Raw genomic sequence first — 19,726 nt, forward strand, 5'->3', positions numbered from 1 at the left:
CCGTTGCCTTTGAATCGTGTTTAGAAGCGGGCCCTAACAAACTTGGACGGGCTCAAGGCGGGGAGCGCCGGACTCGCCTCCCGAGCCGCCACCTGTGCGCGGGGCCGGGCCCTGCGCGCCGAGCGGCGGGGACGGGCTCCGGCTCCGTGGGGGACGGGCCGGGCCCGGCCAATGCGGGGCGGCGCCGCCGGGAGCGCCCAATGGCGGCGGCGCGGGCGGGCCGGGCCGGGCCGGGCTGGAGCTGGAGCTGGAGCTGCGGCCGATCGCGCCGGGAGCAGCGCGCCCGCCGGTAGGAGCGCGGGGCCGGGCAGCTGCGGGGAGCGGGGCCGCGTCCCGCGCTCTGCCTTCTGAGAGCCGGGGAGCGGGGCCGCGCATCGGAGCTGGCGAGGGCGGAGGACATCAGAAACCGGAGCCGAGGAGCCCTAAAGCGAAGGCAGGTACCCCTTCTGGCGGGAGGCGGGGTCGCCGCCTGCCCCTCGGTGCCCGCGGAGCGGGGCCGCTCTCGGCTGCGCGCCCTGACGGAGCCCAGGTTCCCCTCCGCGCTCCGGCCCTTTTCCCCGCCGGGGTCGTTCCGTCGCTCCCAGCCGCGACCATCTGCAGCGAGCGTGGACCTGTTCCCGTCGGTGCTCGCAGCCTCCCTCAGGGCCGTTCTCCGCGGAGGGTGTTGGTGCCGGGCAGCCCAGCACCCCTCGGCATGTGCGGCTGTGCCCGTACGGGCGCGTCGGTGCTCTCCGGCTGCGGAAGGGTTAACGCTCATTAGCAGCGGCACGGCGAAGCTGCTCGTATCCTCCTACCCCTCAGCTGCTCTGTGTAATTACTCATGGTTTGCATTCTGTTCTTGCCTGGGTCTGCTGAATTGTGTTGCTTTTGAAACGTTTTTCTGCGGTTCGGATATTGCAAGGCAAACAAAAATCGCTCGCTCATCCTTCTGTTCTCGCGTTTGAATGCGCTGTGTAAATTGTAGGTTTAAAATGCTCAAATTACATGTTTCCATGCAAAGTGGATTTTTGCGTCGATATACGACCAGACATCCTTTTTTCTGCCCCTTTATTTAGCTCATGTGTTAAATAGTCTTTCTGTACTGCATCTCCACTTTTCTCTATTGATTTTTGTTAATTGTTTTGTGGATTAATTGGTTGCAATCAGCTTCAGCTTTCTTTTTCTTTCCCATGACTTAATCGTTGAGACTTCAGGTTTCCAGAGACGCAAAAGTTTAAAAAATTCTCGACTGCTTGACTAAATCGGGTGATGCTTTGCAGATCATGCCTTCTCATACTTCAGTTGCGCCTTTTGCTGGGAAACAGCCTTAGGATAATATTGCAGTATTGGTTTGAGGGCACTTTTAGTATTGTCAAGGCAAAAAATTGGCAAACATTGGCGTTTCTTTACTTATGAATCAGATATGAATCATTCTTGTTGTCTGTGAAATGTGTATTTTGCAAACTTACTAGTCTGGGCAAGTAAATTTCAAACAACGGGTTGTTTGGAAAACGATTGTGTTTGCTAATTCTGGCATGTGACTCTGATTTTGTTTTTTCTTTTCTCTGCCAAGGTGATGGAAACATACCTTGCATTACAGAGACAAGTGAAATGTGGACTTTGCCTTAATATTGTCTAGAAAAAGAGGTTTATTTTAATAAAGTTTGTGTTATCACCAAAAAGCTTAAAGATCAGTTTCCCGCATCTCTATGAGATGTATTATGCAGAATTATGCAACACATCAGACTTTCCTAACTACTTCGTTTCCTAATGTCTAGGTTGTCTCTTCTCCAAGAATTTTCAGTTTTGATTGATTATGATTTAAAGCAGCGTTTGCTATGAATTACTTTATGTCATGCTTTTTTCCAGGTAAATTTTTGACTTTTTCTGTACATTTTTAATGGCTTTTCATTATATTCCTATGATGCTTTAAAGTACAAAGTGAGTAGCAGTTACTCCCTAGGAGATCTAACGTACAGTCTTCCCTATAGGTAGGAATACAGCTGGCAACTTTAGTGATCTCTGCTCTTTCATAGTTTTGGCTTTTAAATTATTTTTAAAATATCAGTATCATCAGGAGCATGACCATTAAACTTTCCAGTAAGAGAAAAGGGTCAGATTTTTTTTCTCTCATGTGATGCAGTGTATCTCAGTTCTGACTAGTTGTTCACTCTCATCATTTGTGTCCTTCATTATCATTGAGAACAGAACAACATACCTATGTCTTTAACTGCAGAGCTTTCCTTGACCTGAGTTCCTTGTATCCCTCACTATGTCAGCAGCATAATTACTACTCTGTGTGGTTGATTTAGATTGCAGTCCAAGAGATGCAAGGTAAAAAGCTAACAGCTACATCTCAGTAGTGGCCAACTGCCCATGTCAAAGTCCTTGTTTGTGCTGCCTTGCCAGCTGTCTTGTTAACAACTAGCAGCTGATGCAGTTCCCTGGCTGAGAAACCCAGACTGTGTGTGGGTTAAAACCATACTGTGAGTGGGCTAAATACATCATGTTTCTAGAGTCTGTAATTTTCAGCTATCTCAAGTCTGGCATCAGCAAGTGAAGATGAGAAGTGGTATCCAAGTGTGTTACAAACCTCTCAAGATGTTTTGCTCTGCAAGGTTTCTGTTGCCCCTGAAGCAGTGACTTTTCCAGTCAGTGAGACAGTTTCCAAGGTGGCATCAGCTATAAGATCATGGCTTGTGGATTCTCCTGCTGCTGGCACTTGGCACCTGATAGTACATTTTCTTCATGCAGCTTTTAACGCAGGCGTTGCACTGAGGCTTTGTGCAGTAGGCTAACAGAATCAATTTTGAATTGTTGAAGTCCTGTTAAAGGCCGTCTTTGCAACACCATGATCTTTCCTCTTTGGAAGCTGGAGAACCGAAAAGATCATTAGGGACTAAGCTATAGAGCCATAAGGATTCATGTGGTGGTGGCAGTCTTCTAACATAATGTTTGCCATCTAAAAGTTGTGTTTATTGAAGGCAATTACTTAAACTTACTCTGCTGGTCAGCTAGGAAAGGACAACCTTCAAAATGCAATTCTTGGCCAACTTGTCTTAATCATTGGTTGCATTACAAAAAAAAAAAAAAAAAAAAAAACAAAAAAAAAAAAAAAAAAAAAACAACAACAACAAAAAAAGGATAAAGTACTCAACAGCAAAACCAGATTATTTTGTCCTCAGCTGTCTTAGTACTTATTTCTTTCGAGTCTCTCATGCCGGATGTTTTCTTACGGGGTTATGAATTCTGCTAATGGATGTAATAACTTCACAAGTGGTTAACCTCAAGGAAGGAATGCCTGTCTTTGTATGTGTCGGGTATGAGCATGTGTTGTCTTCAAGACTATAGCTGTAATTATGACCACAAGAATGTGAGTCCTAGGAAATTAGAAGCCTTACAACTCAGCTTGTACAACTGGAAACTTCAGGGATTGAATCTTTGCACCTTGTAGGTGATGAAAGGTTTACCAGGACCTTAAACAGGGTCAGAAATCCATCTACAGGTGTCTATGTGGGTGAAACTGATTCCCAGGAAGGGATCATATATCCCCTATTGACCTCTGGCTTCAATTTTCACTATCTTCTAAATGTTCAAATAAGGTGAATGGTGTGGAATGTCCTATTTTTTTTCAAAACTGAAAGGGGGGTAAAATTTCAGAAATTGATTGAAAAAATAGAAAAGACACAAGACCAGGGACCACACATCACTGTTCCAGCTTTATTATCTTTTCTGGAAAAAACTGTGGATGGAAATACATGAGCACATTATTTAGAGCAGGAATGCACTTTAAAAATTAATGTCCTGATCACCTGCATTTCTGCAGTTCAGTTTGCATCTCAGAGCACATAAACTGATTCTGTTTGGGATAAAACTGAGCAGAAGGAGGAGTTCATTTAATGTACTCCAAGTGCTAATGCAAATTCAGTCTACAGGATCCTTTTGGAGATAATTGTAAGTAAAAACCACAAAAAAGGTAGTGTGAAAGTTGTGCCCTTGATGCTTAGTATTTCACTCTACTCCTACTGGTGAGGTTTTATGCTGTTTACTAGTGTAAACTTAGGATATAGTCTCTTGACCAAGTTGACAACCCATCTTTAAATTTAGCATAATCGTTAGTATATATTGACAGAAAAATACAAGAAAAAGAATAAACAACGTAGAACAATGCTAAAAGAGTTAAGAGCAGACATCAATGCTAGGACAGTGAGTCCCTTAGATAAACATAGCAGCAAATAGTGCTTTTTAATAGGAAATAATCCTAAAAGAAGTCGCTTACTGAAATGTATGACTTTCTTATACATCAGTTCTATAGAGATACAGTTTCTGAAGGGAAACCATAAAATTAAAGAGCTTTTGCTCTCCTCAATCCCAAAAACCCATCAATAGGTACTTTTTTAACAGAGGAAGTACTTCCCATAATACTGAAAATATTTCTCAGTGGTGATATATTAAGGTTTGTCAGTCAGCGGCAGTGAAATGTCTAGAAATGTGTGTAAGACTTCCTTGAAGTTTACACCCTGAGATGTGAAAAAGATATGCAAGTCTGAGTTAGTTACCACACTCTTCTTGGAGGGGGATTCACCTCATTTGGAAATAGATCAGGCAAAGGACCCTCTGGAGGTGTCCTGTTCCTTCTGTTGACTGCAAGCGGAGCATAAGGTGACTATCTCAGATGTCTGCCTGGGTGTCTGGAGTTAAAGGAGGTGTGATTCATCTTGCTTTATTAAGGTAACTGAACTAAATATCTCCGCACAGCTCCTTCAGCTTGAAACAGAGGGCAGAACTGACCAGTGTGCTCCAGGATCCTACAGAGGTGCTCTAGTAGTTCAAAACTGTGCTGACATTCCAAGAGCAGACAGTGTGCTCCAGAGCTGAGATTCACAGTGGAGCTCCTGGTCCAAGGGCTGCAGACCTGCCTGGTGAGCTAGACAGAATGGATGTCTTTTTGCTGAGCTGTTTCTTCATTCATTATGCTCTTTTAGGCCAAGTTTTAGTTGGCGTTTGTAGACGTGAATATTTATAGAAACCAGTCCTCTGTGGGCTCTTGGGTTTGCCAGCTGTGAAACGAAATTAAAGAATTCTCTTCAACTTACTTTTGAAATAGGGGGTGGCTATACAATACAGTAATTTTGCTATCTGAATCAGAGGCCTCTGGTGAACTGAAGGTACTGTTTTGCAGAACTTCATGGTGGTTTTGTGGTTGTGTGGGTGATGGAAAATGCATGAAAAAATCTCTACTAAGTATTTTTGAAGAGAAAAAGTAATACTAGCTGCAAAACTGAAACTAGAGCTGGTCAAGCTCCGCAGCACAAGGCCTGTTTATTTTCTAATAGAGCAGTTTCAATTGAATAGCTGTAAGGAAGAATTTGGCCTATGAAGTTTAATGATTAGTTGCTGTTTAGTTGCCAGCTGCTCCTAATGACAGAAACTTGCTGAAGGAAGCTTGCCAACAGGAATGCTCCTTTCTCTCTGATCCTTGCTAGGTTGTTTCAAGTCCACTACAGTTCAAGAATTTACCTGGCTAAAGCTTATAGTCTATATATAAAAATTACACATGGTGGAAACATCAGGTGCATGCTCCCAAATTTATCCTAAGTTATCCAGTACATGAGTTTAGCATGAGGAATGCCATCTCAGTTGAGAGGTGCATGGATTCTTTGGGGGCATTCACAGCCAGAATTTTCAAATGTAACTGAAGAGGATAAAACTGAGATGGAATAGATTTTACAGGTGTGGGCTTTCCTCTCCTAAATAACAACTCTCTAAGCTCGGCAATTTAGGCATCCAGTCTCTCTGAACGGAGGCAGCTTTATTAGTTTACCCCACTACATGTGGGCTCAGAGCTTGATGGCAGCATTCAACTCTTTTTTTCCCAGAGAAGTTTGTAGATTCTCCCTGTATCCAGTCCAGGCTATTGATATGAATGTGCTTGGAGCTGAGGCTGATTGAGGGTAGCCACAGACCTTTGGGAGCTGCAGCTCCAGACAGCTACATTAGCTCTTCAGTAACACAGGCACTAACTCTCAAGAGATAAATCCTTTTTTTTTCAGGAAGTTTGCCTTAAAAGAAGAAGAAAAAAAAAAAAAAAAAAAGGAAGAAAAAAAAACACCTTCTAATTTTCAGTAATTTTCAACATTCTTTTGCATCTGTGTGAATTACGTGTCAGATTTACAACTCTGATGCAGTGACTCTTGGTAACAGTGCCCCTGTCCCTTTGTGGGCCTGTGCCTTTATGAAAAAGGAACTAAATACCTCAAATATTTTAAAATCTACTTGTCTTTATCCCACTGCCAAAACTTGTCCACTGGATATGGCAGCCTTTGCCAAAGGTTACCTGGATTCAGCCTCCCCAGAGCTGCCAAGAGAGCAGGAACACTACATTAGGTTTGCCATGAGCTGGTATTTCCACACATCATAACACTGTGCTACTGAGACTAACTGTGGGCTGAGGAGCAGAATAACCATGGTCAGTTTTGGCTGCATAAGGATGGGTGGGAGGTGAGGTGACCTGACTGCGTTGCTTCCATCCCCAGAGCAGCTCCAGAAGGCAGCCATGCTGTCAAACACACTGCGCTGCTGGGAGTGTTACCTAGGAGGGCTTGCACAGGCAGCATATTCAGATTCCAGACCTTTTAATGAAGAAAGGCCTTGCTGGTATGACCTGAGTGCTCAACATCCATCTCCAGTCCTTTATATTGTTTTGTTTGATGAAGTGAGTGGAGTCTTCAGAGAATTCTTTTTTCTTTGTTTTCCTGACTACACTCTGGAGCTTTCAAGGCAACAATAAACCTGTCTTAAAGTTGTGGCGGGTTGGATGGAAAGGGAGTCTTGGTGCTTCTTGGGTGGTGTTTGATCTCGTGTTTTTGTGGGCTTTTTTACACGCTTGCTCTACTAAAGCGCTTGCATGACACAGTAGAGGTCATGCATTAACCAGAAAGAAGAAAAGTTGTGCAACATCTGACAGCACTCAGAAATGTAACATGAATTAAATTCTTGTCTAAAAATTTGGGATACCGCATTCCCCAAGCCCAGCTGAGAGCTGTAATATGTTCATGACTTCACTTCTCTTACCGTGTGACTCTCATCTTACTCTGCAAGTTTCTACATGCATAATGCAGAAGGAGAGCACAGTTCTAGAATGGGTGGTCACCTGCTGCAGTTAAACTTTACATGATTTCCTCTTCCTTAGGAACTGTACTGACTGATACGGAGTAGTGGGTGCAAATCGAAATAGGGGAAATTTAGGTTAGACATTAGGCAGAAATTCTTTACTGGGCGGATGCTGAGACCCTGGAACAGGTTGCCCAGGGAAGTTGTGGATGCCCTGACCCTGGCAGTGTTCAGGGCTGCGTTGAATAAATTCTCCCTGCCCATGACAGGGAGTGGAACTAGACGATCTTGAGGGTCCCTCTCAAGCTTTAACATTTTATACTTCCATGATTAAATGATAAAATAAATCTCAGCTATTTGAAACTGAAACATTAGTTTTTTGAGGAGGAAAGAAGAGGGAAATGTCTTGCTGTACATTTATCTGCTTTTTCCTTTCTCTTTTCTCTTTTCCTTTCTTCTTTTTTCTGAGTATCGATTTGTTGTGTCCAACTAAATTATTATATATTATATATATTATAAATTATATTTTATATATATAATAATTATTATATATTATTATTTAGCCTCAAAACATTTTGAAGGATTGAATCACGTTCCTATGCCTGTGTGAAAACTGGAGATTTTTTTTTTTTCCATGCACCTGTAAATAGTGGTTTGTTTAGTTTTGGTTCTCTGTAGCCTGTGAATGTACACACTGCTACAGCACTTGTGTCCCACTGGCTCAAGCCAGGCATACAAGAGGGTGCCACTGCAGATGCTTCCCTAGCAAATGGTTTGGCCCCCAGGGTGTCTGCACAGCTCTGTCATGCACACAGGATGCATGTAGTGCTCCCTGCTATTCCAGTTTCGACAGTTTACTTTGACAGTAATGCCCCACCATTGAGTGATTTACCATTGTCCCGCTCTGTAGGAGCTGGTAAATATGAATTTGTGTATAATAATACACATTTCTTAACACCCTGTGTGCTTTGGAACTGGGCATTTGTGTCAGATTAAAAGATTGAAAGATGATGGAAGCCTTGCAATAACGTTGGCATTAACTATTTGATGCCCTCTAGCATGAGGTGCACCCAGTCCTCCTTTCTGCAGCTGGTGTCAGACTTGCATTTCTTCCCTGTTGTAGCTTCCTGAGCAAAATACTGAGTGTGATAAAATACAAGTGATTTGCTGCCTCCCTATGCGAGAGGGGCCTGCATCACTCACACCAAGTGCCTCTGCATCACTTAAGGGATCACACCGAGATAGATGGCCACGTATCTTGGATTCCCCTTTTGCAATGCACAAGGTTGCCTGCTGTCTCACAGGCTCACCAAACAACAAAAAGTGAAGGATTTTCTCACACCCTCTGTTCTGTGCATCGTGCTAGTATACGATACATTCTTATGTTTTGACAATTAAACAAATACTATTAGACACAAATGCGTTAGACAGGACCATTGCAAACATACTCTTTTGTACTGTGTATGAACTTGACTTGTCAGGAACTTTGTTTCTACTTCAGGTATATTTTTGGTAATATATAAAATACTGGGTGCCTTTAAATTCAATCTTTGCACAAGCTTTTTTTTTTTTTTTCTAGAGCTGTTTTTTTCATTCTCTTGAAACAGGAGTAGCCATGCTAAAGGAATAGAACCATCATGTCTAATGGGCCTATATTTAGGCTGTCTGAAATAGAGAGTGACAACAAACATGATATTTGTGGGTTGCCCTGAAGGACTGCTGTGTCCTGGCATCACATTAAGTTGCATTTGACTCTTCAGACGCTGGAAATGAGGAAAGACCGGTTGGATCATCGAAATAATTTTCTGCTAAGCTGGTTCCTTGTGATATCTCTTCCAGAGTATTGGTTTTTGTCTGGCTTTAAATAATCAAGCAGGGTTTCCTTAAACTGGGAGACAACTTCACATTTTAATGTTGCCTTTATCTACAACAATCAAGAAGAATCTCCTTTATAACAAAAATCCCTTTTAAAACTCTTTTCATTGGAAGGGTGCTGCTGATACAGATTAGAAGTCATAAAAGATGTCACATAGAAATACATAAATTATAGAGAAATTATTTATATGTAAATAGTTGTTAGCTATATGGAAATACAGAGAAGACTTGGACAGAAGATGACTTTCTTGCTCAGTGTTCCTAATAACCCTTTTGAGCCAACATTCAGCACAAGAAAACTTCTTTGCTTTCATTCAGGGCTGCATCACTTCCTCAATAGTCCTTGTCTTCCTGATGCTTTCACAGTTGGATTCTGTGTTTTTCTCTCACTGTGAATCTGTTCTCCCGTTCTGTGCATACTCACAGCTCAGACAGATCAATGCCCATCCTCTCTGGAGGCATACAGGCTCCAGTGAAGCATCTTTCTACAGAATTCAGTTCCTCCCTTGTCTTGAATGTGGCTAGTGTTTGAGGGCCTGACTTCTTTCTTTCTTGCAGGTTTTTTTGGGGGTTTTTTTGTTGTTGTTGGTTTTTTTGGGGGGGGTGTCTTTTTTTCCTCTTCTCCCAGCTCTCTTAGTCAAAATGAGAGTTTAACTGATAGTGATTGAGGGCAAATAATTCTACTCACCCTCTTCACTGAAGGTGTTTTTACCTATCTTCTAGCATTTAACTTATTTGTAATCAGAAAATAAAGCCCTGATTTCATTAGTGCAGGTGAAACTTGAGGCACAGGAAGAATTCTACTGGGTCTCCTTTTATTAATGGAAGCAGGATCAGTTTTTGAGTTGTACAGTGAATACTTGAAACACAGCATTTGTTGCAATGTGTCGGAAAGTTAATACCTGTCAGAACAGAATGTCTTTTCATACAAGTCAAATTGGGTGTTTTCTAAAAGCGTGTTTATCTTCCAGCATGATATTCCAGTAAACTTATGTCGCTTACTCCTTTTCCTGTTTCCTTTGGCATTAGTCCCAGTACAGAAGAAGGACAGGTAGGTAGGGGTTTATGGTCTGTGTTCACTTCTTGATTGATGGCTGTCTTCAGTGATGTCAGGCTGTGATAGCATAGTTGGTTCTACAGTGATTAATAGTAGAAGACTATGCTTTTTGTATTAGTGAGATAACTTAAAAAAACCAATTTGATAGTCATCACAACAGCAAATAAAGTATAGGAGCTTTTGGAGAGTTTGGTAAATGGAATACATCTGGCTAGCTTGTCTGTGCAGAATTTAAATGAGAACATATGAAAGCATGAATTTCAGATGTCCAAACCAGGTCACTCAGTGGCAATTTTCTTTTGAAATGCACGTTCCTTGTATGACTCACTTTTTGAGGTTTTAAGGAAGAAATCAATTCTTAAACACAGTTCCATCTACATACTGTGGACTGGAGCATCAATTTTATAGTATTGTGTTGTGCAATAGTTGTGAGTACTGCAAATTCACCATCCTGACGCAGAGAAGAATCTGTGACACATGTAATGGGCAGGTGTTGAAGTCTGGGATCTGGGTGCTGCTTTGGACTTCTGCCCTGTGAAGACCTTGAGAAAACAGGGAAGAGTAGTCAGGACCCTGTACCCACCCTCTCCTAAGGAGAGGTTAGCAACCTTTCCTCCCTTACTGCATTTAGATTTCCTGTTGCCTACTATCGTTACCCACGGAATTTTGCTGAACAAAGTAAAACCTGATCTGAACTATTCTAGTCTTTGGGAAGAAAAACCTTAAATTAATGGGTTTTTTCCTTTTTTTTTTTTCCTGTTTTTACGATACTGACTGGGGGGGGTGCCAGATTTTAGAGATGCAAAGGTTCTGCTAAACAAACTGACACATTGCCTCTTTCCTGTGGTCTTGTCCCAGTCTAGTTTTATTGCACTGTTGCTCTATATGGTAAGAGAAGCATTTGACTGATTGTGGCCTCAGGTTCTAGTTTGAGTTGAAAAGTTGGCAGTTTGGGAAGTTGTCCTTCAAGTTCCCATGCAATTACATGGCTTCAGTTACACTTTGAATGAATCATGTACCCAGAGTGAGCTATACTGAAAGTCCTGAGATGCAGAACTTCACTGTCAAACATTTTGTCTCACATCCTCCCTTGGTTTTTGCCTGCTGTGTATTACTTCTAATAGTAAAAATAAATAAATATATAAATAAGCTGATTTTGTTTTGCACTGCCGGTCTTCTGCAGTGTCTTTCTACATTTTTCAAGTTTTTAGGAGTACAAGGAGTAGAGGAGGTTGTACAATTTTTCTCTAGCATCAGACTTTGAATCTTTGTCTCTCATTGTGAGGCGTCCAGAATCCATGAAGTATTTCTGTGGCATGGCCTTGACAGGAGAGACATTATTGCCTTCTGAACTGCTTAAATATGCTGGTATTGCCTGCAGGAGAGCATTTTAGGTGTCTTCTCTCTCTATGGAAAACAGAGGAGCTTCTGTGGCAGATAGATTTTGGTGCAGAGAAAACAGCAGCTGTTGACCTTCCAGATATTAGCCTTGACGCAAATATTCCTGAGGGAGATGCTGAGGACTTTCTTACCAATGCATCCTGTACAGACTCTCCTCTCTTACTGTCATGGAATTGTGCGCTTCCAGGAAAGCTGGCATGTGTGTTTGTGGCATATGGTTTTCTGTGTGCTGGTTGTGCTGGAGAAAATAAGTTCATTCCAAGTCACCTGAGCTTTGACACTGCTTCTGCCATGGACTTGCGGTGAGGATTTAGGCAGATCACTTTCTATCTGTTGGAATGGTCATTAGTGTGACTGCACTGGGTCCTGGGCTCAGGCAGATCCCAGTCTGCTTTTCTGTCATTCAGTGTGCCAGATGGCTCTAGTCACCTGCAGTACCTCACTCCATCTCTGTCTAAAGCCACCAGAAGACAGCACTAATGACCTACCTTGTAAAGGCACAGGTGGATTTGCTCTGGCTCTGCAGACCCAGCACTGTCAAGGCTCTTATTACTATTCACTTAGGAGTAATCCATAATGGGAAAAGCCATCCTTTCTCCCAGAGGGGCTGCAGGAGTTTCATAAGGCATGTCCATTTTGTCTCCCTTTGGGTCCTAATTCTTCCTTTCATATTGAAAGCTTTTGTGTTACATGCACCAGGTAATGACTGAGCTTCTTAAGCTACATTAGAAGTCATGGAGCTCATATAAAAGCACGTATCAGAGTGAGTAAAACCAGTCTAAGATCTAAAACCGTTTTACCAGAGGCTTTCTCAGGGCAATTTACAAGCTGGCAGAGCTGTATACATGGAGAAAATATTGGCAATATTACAAATACAATAATCAACCAAATATAACTTTATTCTTGTCATCATCTAGGTCATTCATAAGGTAATATTACTTCAGGTATTTAGGCAGAGGTTGGTAAAATGATTTTTTTCAGTAAGAATGATACCCAAATCCACTTCCTTTATTTCACTGGGTTTCTCAAGTTCATTGTTTTGGGGTTTTTTCTGTTGTTTGGCACTGTGTTTTGTTTATGCTGTTGCACCTTGAAGTATTTGGGACTTAGTTTTGATGCTTGAGAACAGAGTTCCAATTTGGAGTTTGTTTATTATTCAGATCATGATGTGCTGATGGTCAGTGTTTATTTACAGGCCAAGCTGAGAGGAAGAGCCATGAGCTCTCTCTCACTTGGAAATTTGCCCAAGGCAGCAATCATTCCTCAGTTCATGCTACTAGAATAGTTTCATCTGTACAAGTTTGCCAAAACATGGTCAAGATAAAATTACTTATTTCTCCTTGAGGCTTTCCTGGTGGGAGTGAAGCTTGTTTGTTAGAAGGAAAGCCCTGATCAGAGACTTTCCTTTTCTTACTGTCCTTTTGGTTTAGTTTCTTTTCTCTTCAGTGTGGAATTCAATAGCTTTTCCAGTTGTTTTCCCACAATGGTCTCCTACAAAACCCAGTGCAAACCACCATAACCAGTTAACATTTCAGTTCCTGGGATTGTAAGGGAATGTATAAGCAAGAAAAACAGAATCACAGTATGGATTACAGGATTTTTTTTCAATAGTGTTCCCATGTAGGCAATAGCATCTATGCCCTTAGTACAAGCTTGCTATTGATATTCTGTTTGGAAAACAAGAAAGCAAACAACTGAGTTTCGCTCTCAGTATTTTTATTCTGATTTTTTTCTCCTGTTTTCCCATATAACTGTAACTTAGTAACTCTGGGTAGTGACCAGAAAGCTGACTGCAGCCTACATCATATGAACGTAACTTGAAGCAATTGGAGAAATGACCCTTAGTGCTTAAAATTATTAACTGTGCTAATCTGTTTCTTCTAAGTGGAGTTGAAATTTACTGAGAAACTGTTTGAGTTTGCTGCCCAAACACGAGTAATTAAATACTTGGAATGGTATGTTTACAGAAACACCAGGAAATTACAGATATTTCTGAAATCCATTACAGATAGTTCTGATACTCCTAAACCTCAATAGTGCCACAAACATTTGCACATATCAACTTTACTACTGTTGGTGTTTGTACTCACATAGTGTGTAAAGGTCCCACCTGAAGTGAGGGCTTATTGCACAAGGTGCTGGGTGTAGACTTCTGGGACAGGATAATTACGTGTGTCTTTGTCAAATGCATGGTTTTAGTTTACCGAGATAAAGGGGGAAGGACAATGATACTCCTTTTCATCTGTTGCTAGAGTGGAGTTGTACAAGAGGACAGATGGGTAATCATGTCACAAGAAGGAATGGCTGTTGGCTGTGAATTTACATAGTTTTGAAATAGAAGTATCTAGTTATCAAACCAGTTTTGTCATTTTAGAATGACCGTTATCAGTTTTAAAAAGGGCTGGTATAATGTGTTTTATCAAAACACTGTGAGGACTAAAGAGACAAGTAGTTTTGTTCCAGCTCTATGATCTCCACCTTCTGGAGAACTGGAAATAACTGTCACCTACTTGTCACTCAGATTTACATGCACCACTGTGAAACTGTAATGTGAAAAATTTTCTGCTTCACCTGAAGCAGAAATTTCAACTTCTTAGAGGTTTTTTTTTTTTGCCTCATGGTCAAGTCACTGCCTTGAAATTGATGGTAAGAATCATTGGGGTGATTAAGTATAACATCTTCTTTACCTTGTATTTAATGTGTAATAGTGGGAAATAAACTTATGATTCACAACTTTTTATCAAAAACCTGATAAACTAGCTTACATTTTTTTTAAACCAAAAAGTTCAGCACCAAAAGCTTAGTGCACATGATAACACAAATCCAGAAGTAATAATCTAAACAATCCTATTCATGTAGAGATAAATAATGCTGGTCTGGCCTGGTAATATCTTGTTCCAAAAAATGTGTTTCCATCTGCTCTTCTTTGGGCTGTGCAGCATAAACTTTTGCTTTAACTGCAACTCACTTGGAGTTTAAAGGATCCATTTGTTCTTAGTCCTAGTAGGCTCCAAAATTCATTCCTCTACAAATAGCCAGAGATGCTTGAGAAGTCTGAAGAACAGGCAGGAGCACTCTGAAGTTCACTTGCAGAGTACTCACTGCAATGTTTGAGTAGTGGTGCTGGCTGCTTTGTTACAGAGAGGATTCAGGTGTACCCACCATTCAAACGGTTCTTCTGGAGAGATTTACCTCTGTAGCAGTTCTGCAGATTGCAGCATCATTGTGTTAACTGAATGCACAGTGGCACTGCTGTTGTGCTGGCTGAGGCTCATTGGTTCACAGTGGGATTGGCTTAGGTCTTTCTGGAAGGATGATTCTGGAGTGGATGAGAGGTGAAAATTAATTTATGGGTGAAGTATTTTTTTCCATGTAGTCTGCACAGGTGTTAGCTATACACGATTCATAATTCTGGACAGGCATTTAAGTCAAGGGGTGGGATTGAGGGTTTTTTGTGAATGTTGAAAGAATGCAAAATTATATCTTTTTCTTTTTTTTTTTTTTTTAAACCCAACCTATGCATCCTCAAAATGCCTCTATTCTGAATATCTTTGAAGTTATTAGCTACTCAGACTGCCTTTCGTCTCTTTCAGCCTGCTTGTCTAAAGGGTGTGATAACCCTAATACATCAACACAATCTCTTTTATTTACCAAACTGGGAAGCCCCTTGAAAATTCCAGGGAAGTTGTATAACCCTCAGTGCACAGTATTCTAATGCTTTTCTGGGCTTATAGTGCTCACTATCCATTTTGAAGTGCTAATTTTAAAGTGCTGTCTGGTACTAAGTGGATTTTAAGAATTATGTTTGTCACGGGGCAGTAGAGTACTAGAGGAAATCCATCTTAAAATAATGGTAAATTTCTCCCACATATGCGTACTACTGAAACAGTCCATTTTCTTGCCTCCTTTCATATATTTCTCCTTCTTGAAATTAAAAGGGAAAAAAATAATTAAAAATTAGCTCAACTGCAGTTTCTGTGCATCAAGGGCAGGCTAAATTGTTTTCTTTTTTCATTTCCTGCCACTTCATGCTTCTGTCAGGACTTTTCCAGGAGAAAGGGCAGGTCAGTATCCAGTTGTCTGGGAAAAGAAAACTTAGTTACAGATATTTAAACAAGCCAAAAACAAACAGCTTAATTGGTCACATGAGGAAAACAAGATGCCAAGGTCATCCTCTCCTTCCCTCATATGGCATCCAAATGACCCTAAACATCTGATTTTTTTTTTTTTTCTATTAGCTTGCTTCTATGTTTAGCTTTGTAGTTTCAATTAACAGCCCCCAAAATAGATGTTGTTCAGGGCAGGCAGTGTATGTACCCACACTGCATGGAGACAGGGGACCTGCCATGGCAGTGGAGGAAAAGGGGCTCAAGCGCCGCTGTTTCTCCTGCAGTAGGGAATTGGTTGTGTAACAAGGGAAAAATATGCAGGGTGACTGATGTCTTGGTTTTGAAAGACAGTTGTCTGCCAGGGAAAGCTAGAGCCTCCCTTGGAATGGAGAATGTAAACCCCCCTACCTCCAAATTATTATAATTTTGCAATTAAGGGCTTTCAGGCAAAGATATGGGAATAGGAGTAACAGTTCTTTAGTAGGAATATTAAAAAAAAAAAAAAAAAGAAAATACAAATGTAGTAGTACAAAAAACCAAACGAGGTAGCAAACAAAAATCCTGGAAAACCCTGAGAGAGTCAGGGATATGACCTGGCACCCTGTTGGTCAGGGTGTTGGAAGCAGTCCAGGTAAGTCCTCCTGCAGTAACAGATGTGGTTCTGTGGAGTAGAGATGGTCCTGTAGAAAGTCCAGCGGTGACAAGATGGGTCTGACCTTCCTCCAGGAGTTCAGTGGAAAAAAAACGGATGCCTTGTGTTCTTCAGTCCCAGTTTTTATCTAGCTGGGAACAGCTGGCTCCTCCCCCACTGTGTGGAGCATCTCCCAATGGGATGATGGAATGTGTCATGTCATTGGTGGGCCCTAATGGCCCATTATCAGAAGGATATCATCTGGAGGATGGAGGGGTGGTGAAAAAGATAAGAAACACTGCCCCGACCTGGGTTTAATGGCTGGGCCATTATCAGAAGGCATCCTCCTCCCTTCCCTTGGAGTTACAAGAGAAGGATAACACATCTCCCAAAAAAGAGCTTTCAACAGATGAAAGAGAATACACATTTTTAGGTTACATTATCCAAGACAACTGGTCAGGGGGCCATAGGCTCTGGAAAGTCTGTGGCAAGGGGATCAGTCTTATGGCAGATTGCACTTAACCATCAGGATTATCTCTGGGAATCCTTTTATGTGTTTGCAGGAAACTGTACATTTTGCGTTCCATTCTGCTCAATAAGAGTCATCTTCAGACACTGAACATGAATTCTCTTTAGTTGTCAGGGAGGTTTGTGACTTACAAACTTTTGAAGTTTTCAGCTCTTTCTTGATTGCTGATCTGCTTTCAGCAGATGAAAGACTTTGTGGCCCTGAGGAGAATAATAATATTGGAAGCTATTTGAGGATTTGTCTCCTTCAGAAATACTTAGATTGAATGCATTTAATTATGTCTGCTTTTTAGGTCCAGATTTTGTTAATATAGGGTAAAGAGAAGTCTCAGTGAAGTATCTTGTACACTAAGTTTCACCCTGAAAAGCCCTTTAGTTAGGTGAGAGACAGGAGGCCAAGAAATGCTGCTTAAAGCTCTTTCAAACAGTCAGGTCTGAGTTTCAGTATTTTCAAGTACTTCAATACCATGGCAACAAGAGCTTCAGTGCTTGAGATAATTTGGGACAGAATTAGCATATTTCCTTAGGAAGAGTCTTCTGAGAATTTTGAAGTGGTTTGCAAAACAGAGGCACTTGTCAGAGAGAATTTCTCTGCCTGGACCTGACTGTCCCAGTTACCAGAGCACTTTCCAGTGCTCCATTCCATCTAGCAGGTTCACAGATCGGTGTGAGGTGCATACTAAATTCAGTTTCCACATCTGTGAAAATATTTTGTGAGCTACAGCAAAATCATGCTTAATTCTGGACAATGTCTAAGATGGCTTTTAAAATTAAAATGTGAAGTTCCAGTCAAGCAGTAGAGTGGAAAGTGCAGCTGGATGAGAGGGCAGCTCTCTATACCCAGACCTTAAGAGTCATTGGGCACTCATCCTCATTCCAGAATTAGCTACATAAATGTTACTGATAATGAAATGTGCAATTTATTTCTTGCTCTGGAGAGGGATAAGACATTGTAAGCAGCGAGGTGGCAGCTTGGAGTGGGGATTAAGTTACATCATAATCAAAATTTGCTAAACCTGGGAGAATCTCCTCATCTGCTCCTGCTGGGCATATGGGAGTCATGGCTCCTTGAGTAAGGACTAAAATATTGATTTTGGTGATGGACTCTTTTAACATGAGGATATTTCAAGACCCTCAGTTGCTTTATATGAAGGAGTTATTCAAGTGTATCTCTCCTCTAGAGACAGGTGATTTTCCTGTCTCAAAGGTGGTTGTGCTTTGGCAGTACTGACTGTGGTACATAAATTGCTTTAACATTCTATATTAGAAAAAAATGGTGTCACTAGCTTCTCCTATTTAATTTTTTAGAAGGCATAATCTACTTCTCCCTTGTCTTAACAGCAGTTGGAAGAAGAGTGCAAAGGAGGTGTTTCCCTCTATTGGCTCATCTTCACCATCCCTCTCCCATTCTGCTTCCTCCTCCTCATGATCCCCAAGTGAAGATGAGTGACCTGCTGCAAATATGACATCTCTGACAAGTGTCATTGCCGCCCACCAGTCTGAGTGGGTGTCCTTCACTGATGAGCTGCTCCTGCCTGTTCACCCACGAGGTAAGCTCTCTGATTTTCATTGAAACTGGAGAGACTTCCTTTGTTTGATTTAGACCAACTACTGTCATATATCTAGCATGGGAGAGCTCGCCTTCTACGTGGAAGCAATTTGTGCAGAGATTGAATTATCTCCTGCTACCCCTATGTAATAGGAGAATTTGGGTCAAAAAGGCAAATTTTCTCCTTGTGTGATGTAATGTGGATCTCCTACAAGGTTTTGGATCTGTCCTTCAAAATTCAAGACAGTATCCAACCACCTTTGGAGAAAATCTCACCTATTATAATCAAGTGCAAGACTGCTCAGTGTTAATCTAAAATCTACATTAGATGAAGGAAAATTTTCTACATTTAATGGCAAATTTTAGATGTTTCAATAAAAACCAATGGAATAATGGTCAATCCTGTAAATCTTTCTATGTTGTCTCTATTTTAGGTAGCACTGAGGCTCCTCCGGTGAAATGTTTTAATTCTTCAGGCACATCCTCAGAAGAGAACCACAATGCAAATGGAGAATTTCAAGACCTTTTCTGCACAGAGGTGGAAGAGGCAACTGAGCAGCCCAAGGTGGATTCTGCTGTGCTTGGTAACCATGATCTGTCATCATCCATCAGTGCTTGGGTTCAGTTTGAAGATGCACCGTGGACCAGTGCTTCATCAACCCACCCACAAAGAGGTGAGGCAAAAGCAAAAAAAGTCTGTTCCAGTGAGATAACAAAGTAAAGTGAAAGCATATAGGATTTTTGCCTTGCTCTTTGGTTTCTCAGAGGTTTAACTTTGAGTAGTTTGTACTGTATTTTGACACAATTAATGTTATCAGAGTTTCAAAAAGGTCTCACTCTATCCTGCTGGACTGAACAAGAAATATTTTCTTTCTGTGAAGAAAATGAAAGCCTTTCGTGATTCACTTCACCTGTGTCTTGATTAAGTTTTGGAGATTGCCAAAATGCATTCATGGGGAAGGAATTAATAGAGGTGTTTTCTGTAGTGACATTTCTTGCATAGAGGTATGAACAGCCATTGAAAAAGCCTAAGCCACATTTGCCTCTGTAATCTGTAACTGAAAGAATAGTGATCACCTCTGTGATCATAGCCTTTACCTGATCATAGTTCCCCTATGTTTTTTGCTAGCAGTTCATTGATACCAAAAACTTGTGTGCCAGTGCTCATCAGTACTTTCTGCTGTCTTTTGATGCTATGATTTAGCAGCTGGAGAATTACAAAGACAACAGAAGTTTACCTTAATTCCAGCACTGCATGCACTTTTCTTCAAATATAGCAGTTCTTTCTGACATACTTTAAACACACGTGCACATGCTCTGGCTTGCCTCATCAGCTTATGATAACTCATGTGGCTGTATGAGCTTCTAGCTTTTCTGCATGAACAGACTTCTGTCCTTCCTTGCAGGAGGTTGTGGAGTAATTGCCCAAGAAAAAAGTTTACTTTTTCATGTTTAAATTGGGATTCTCTCTTCTTAATTCCACT

The 19,726-nt window shown here is 41.3% G+C and overlaps 1 protein-coding gene across 2 annotated transcripts in view; it reads left to right on the plus strand.

Moving 5' to 3' along the window:
- The first annotated feature begins 290 nt into the window (after positions 1–290).
- The window catches only part of STON2 (stonin 2), a 73,906-nt gene continuing 54,470 nt past the window's right edge, over positions 291–19,726 (plus strand). The window contains exons 1-3 of one of the 2 annotated variants that reach the window (XM_040068146.2): positions 291–433; positions 18,035–18,243; positions 18,677–18,916. In XM_040068146.2, coding sequence (XP_039924080.1) covers positions 18,156–18,243; positions 18,677–18,916 — 328 coding nt within the window. In that variant the 5' untranslated portion in view covers positions 291–433; positions 18,035–18,155. Of the gene's footprint in view, positions 434–692; positions 811–18,034; positions 18,244–18,676; positions 18,917–19,726 lie in introns of those variants that run through there. The other variant, XM_040068147.2, reaches the window with a different exon arrangement.

The sequence above is a fragment of the Hirundo rustica genome, chromosome 6 (genome assembly GCF_015227805.2).
Source record: "Hirundo rustica isolate bHirRus1 chromosome 6, bHirRus1.pri.v3, whole genome shotgun sequence".
NCBI lineage: Eukaryota > Metazoa > Chordata > Aves > Passeriformes > Hirundinidae > Hirundo > Hirundo rustica.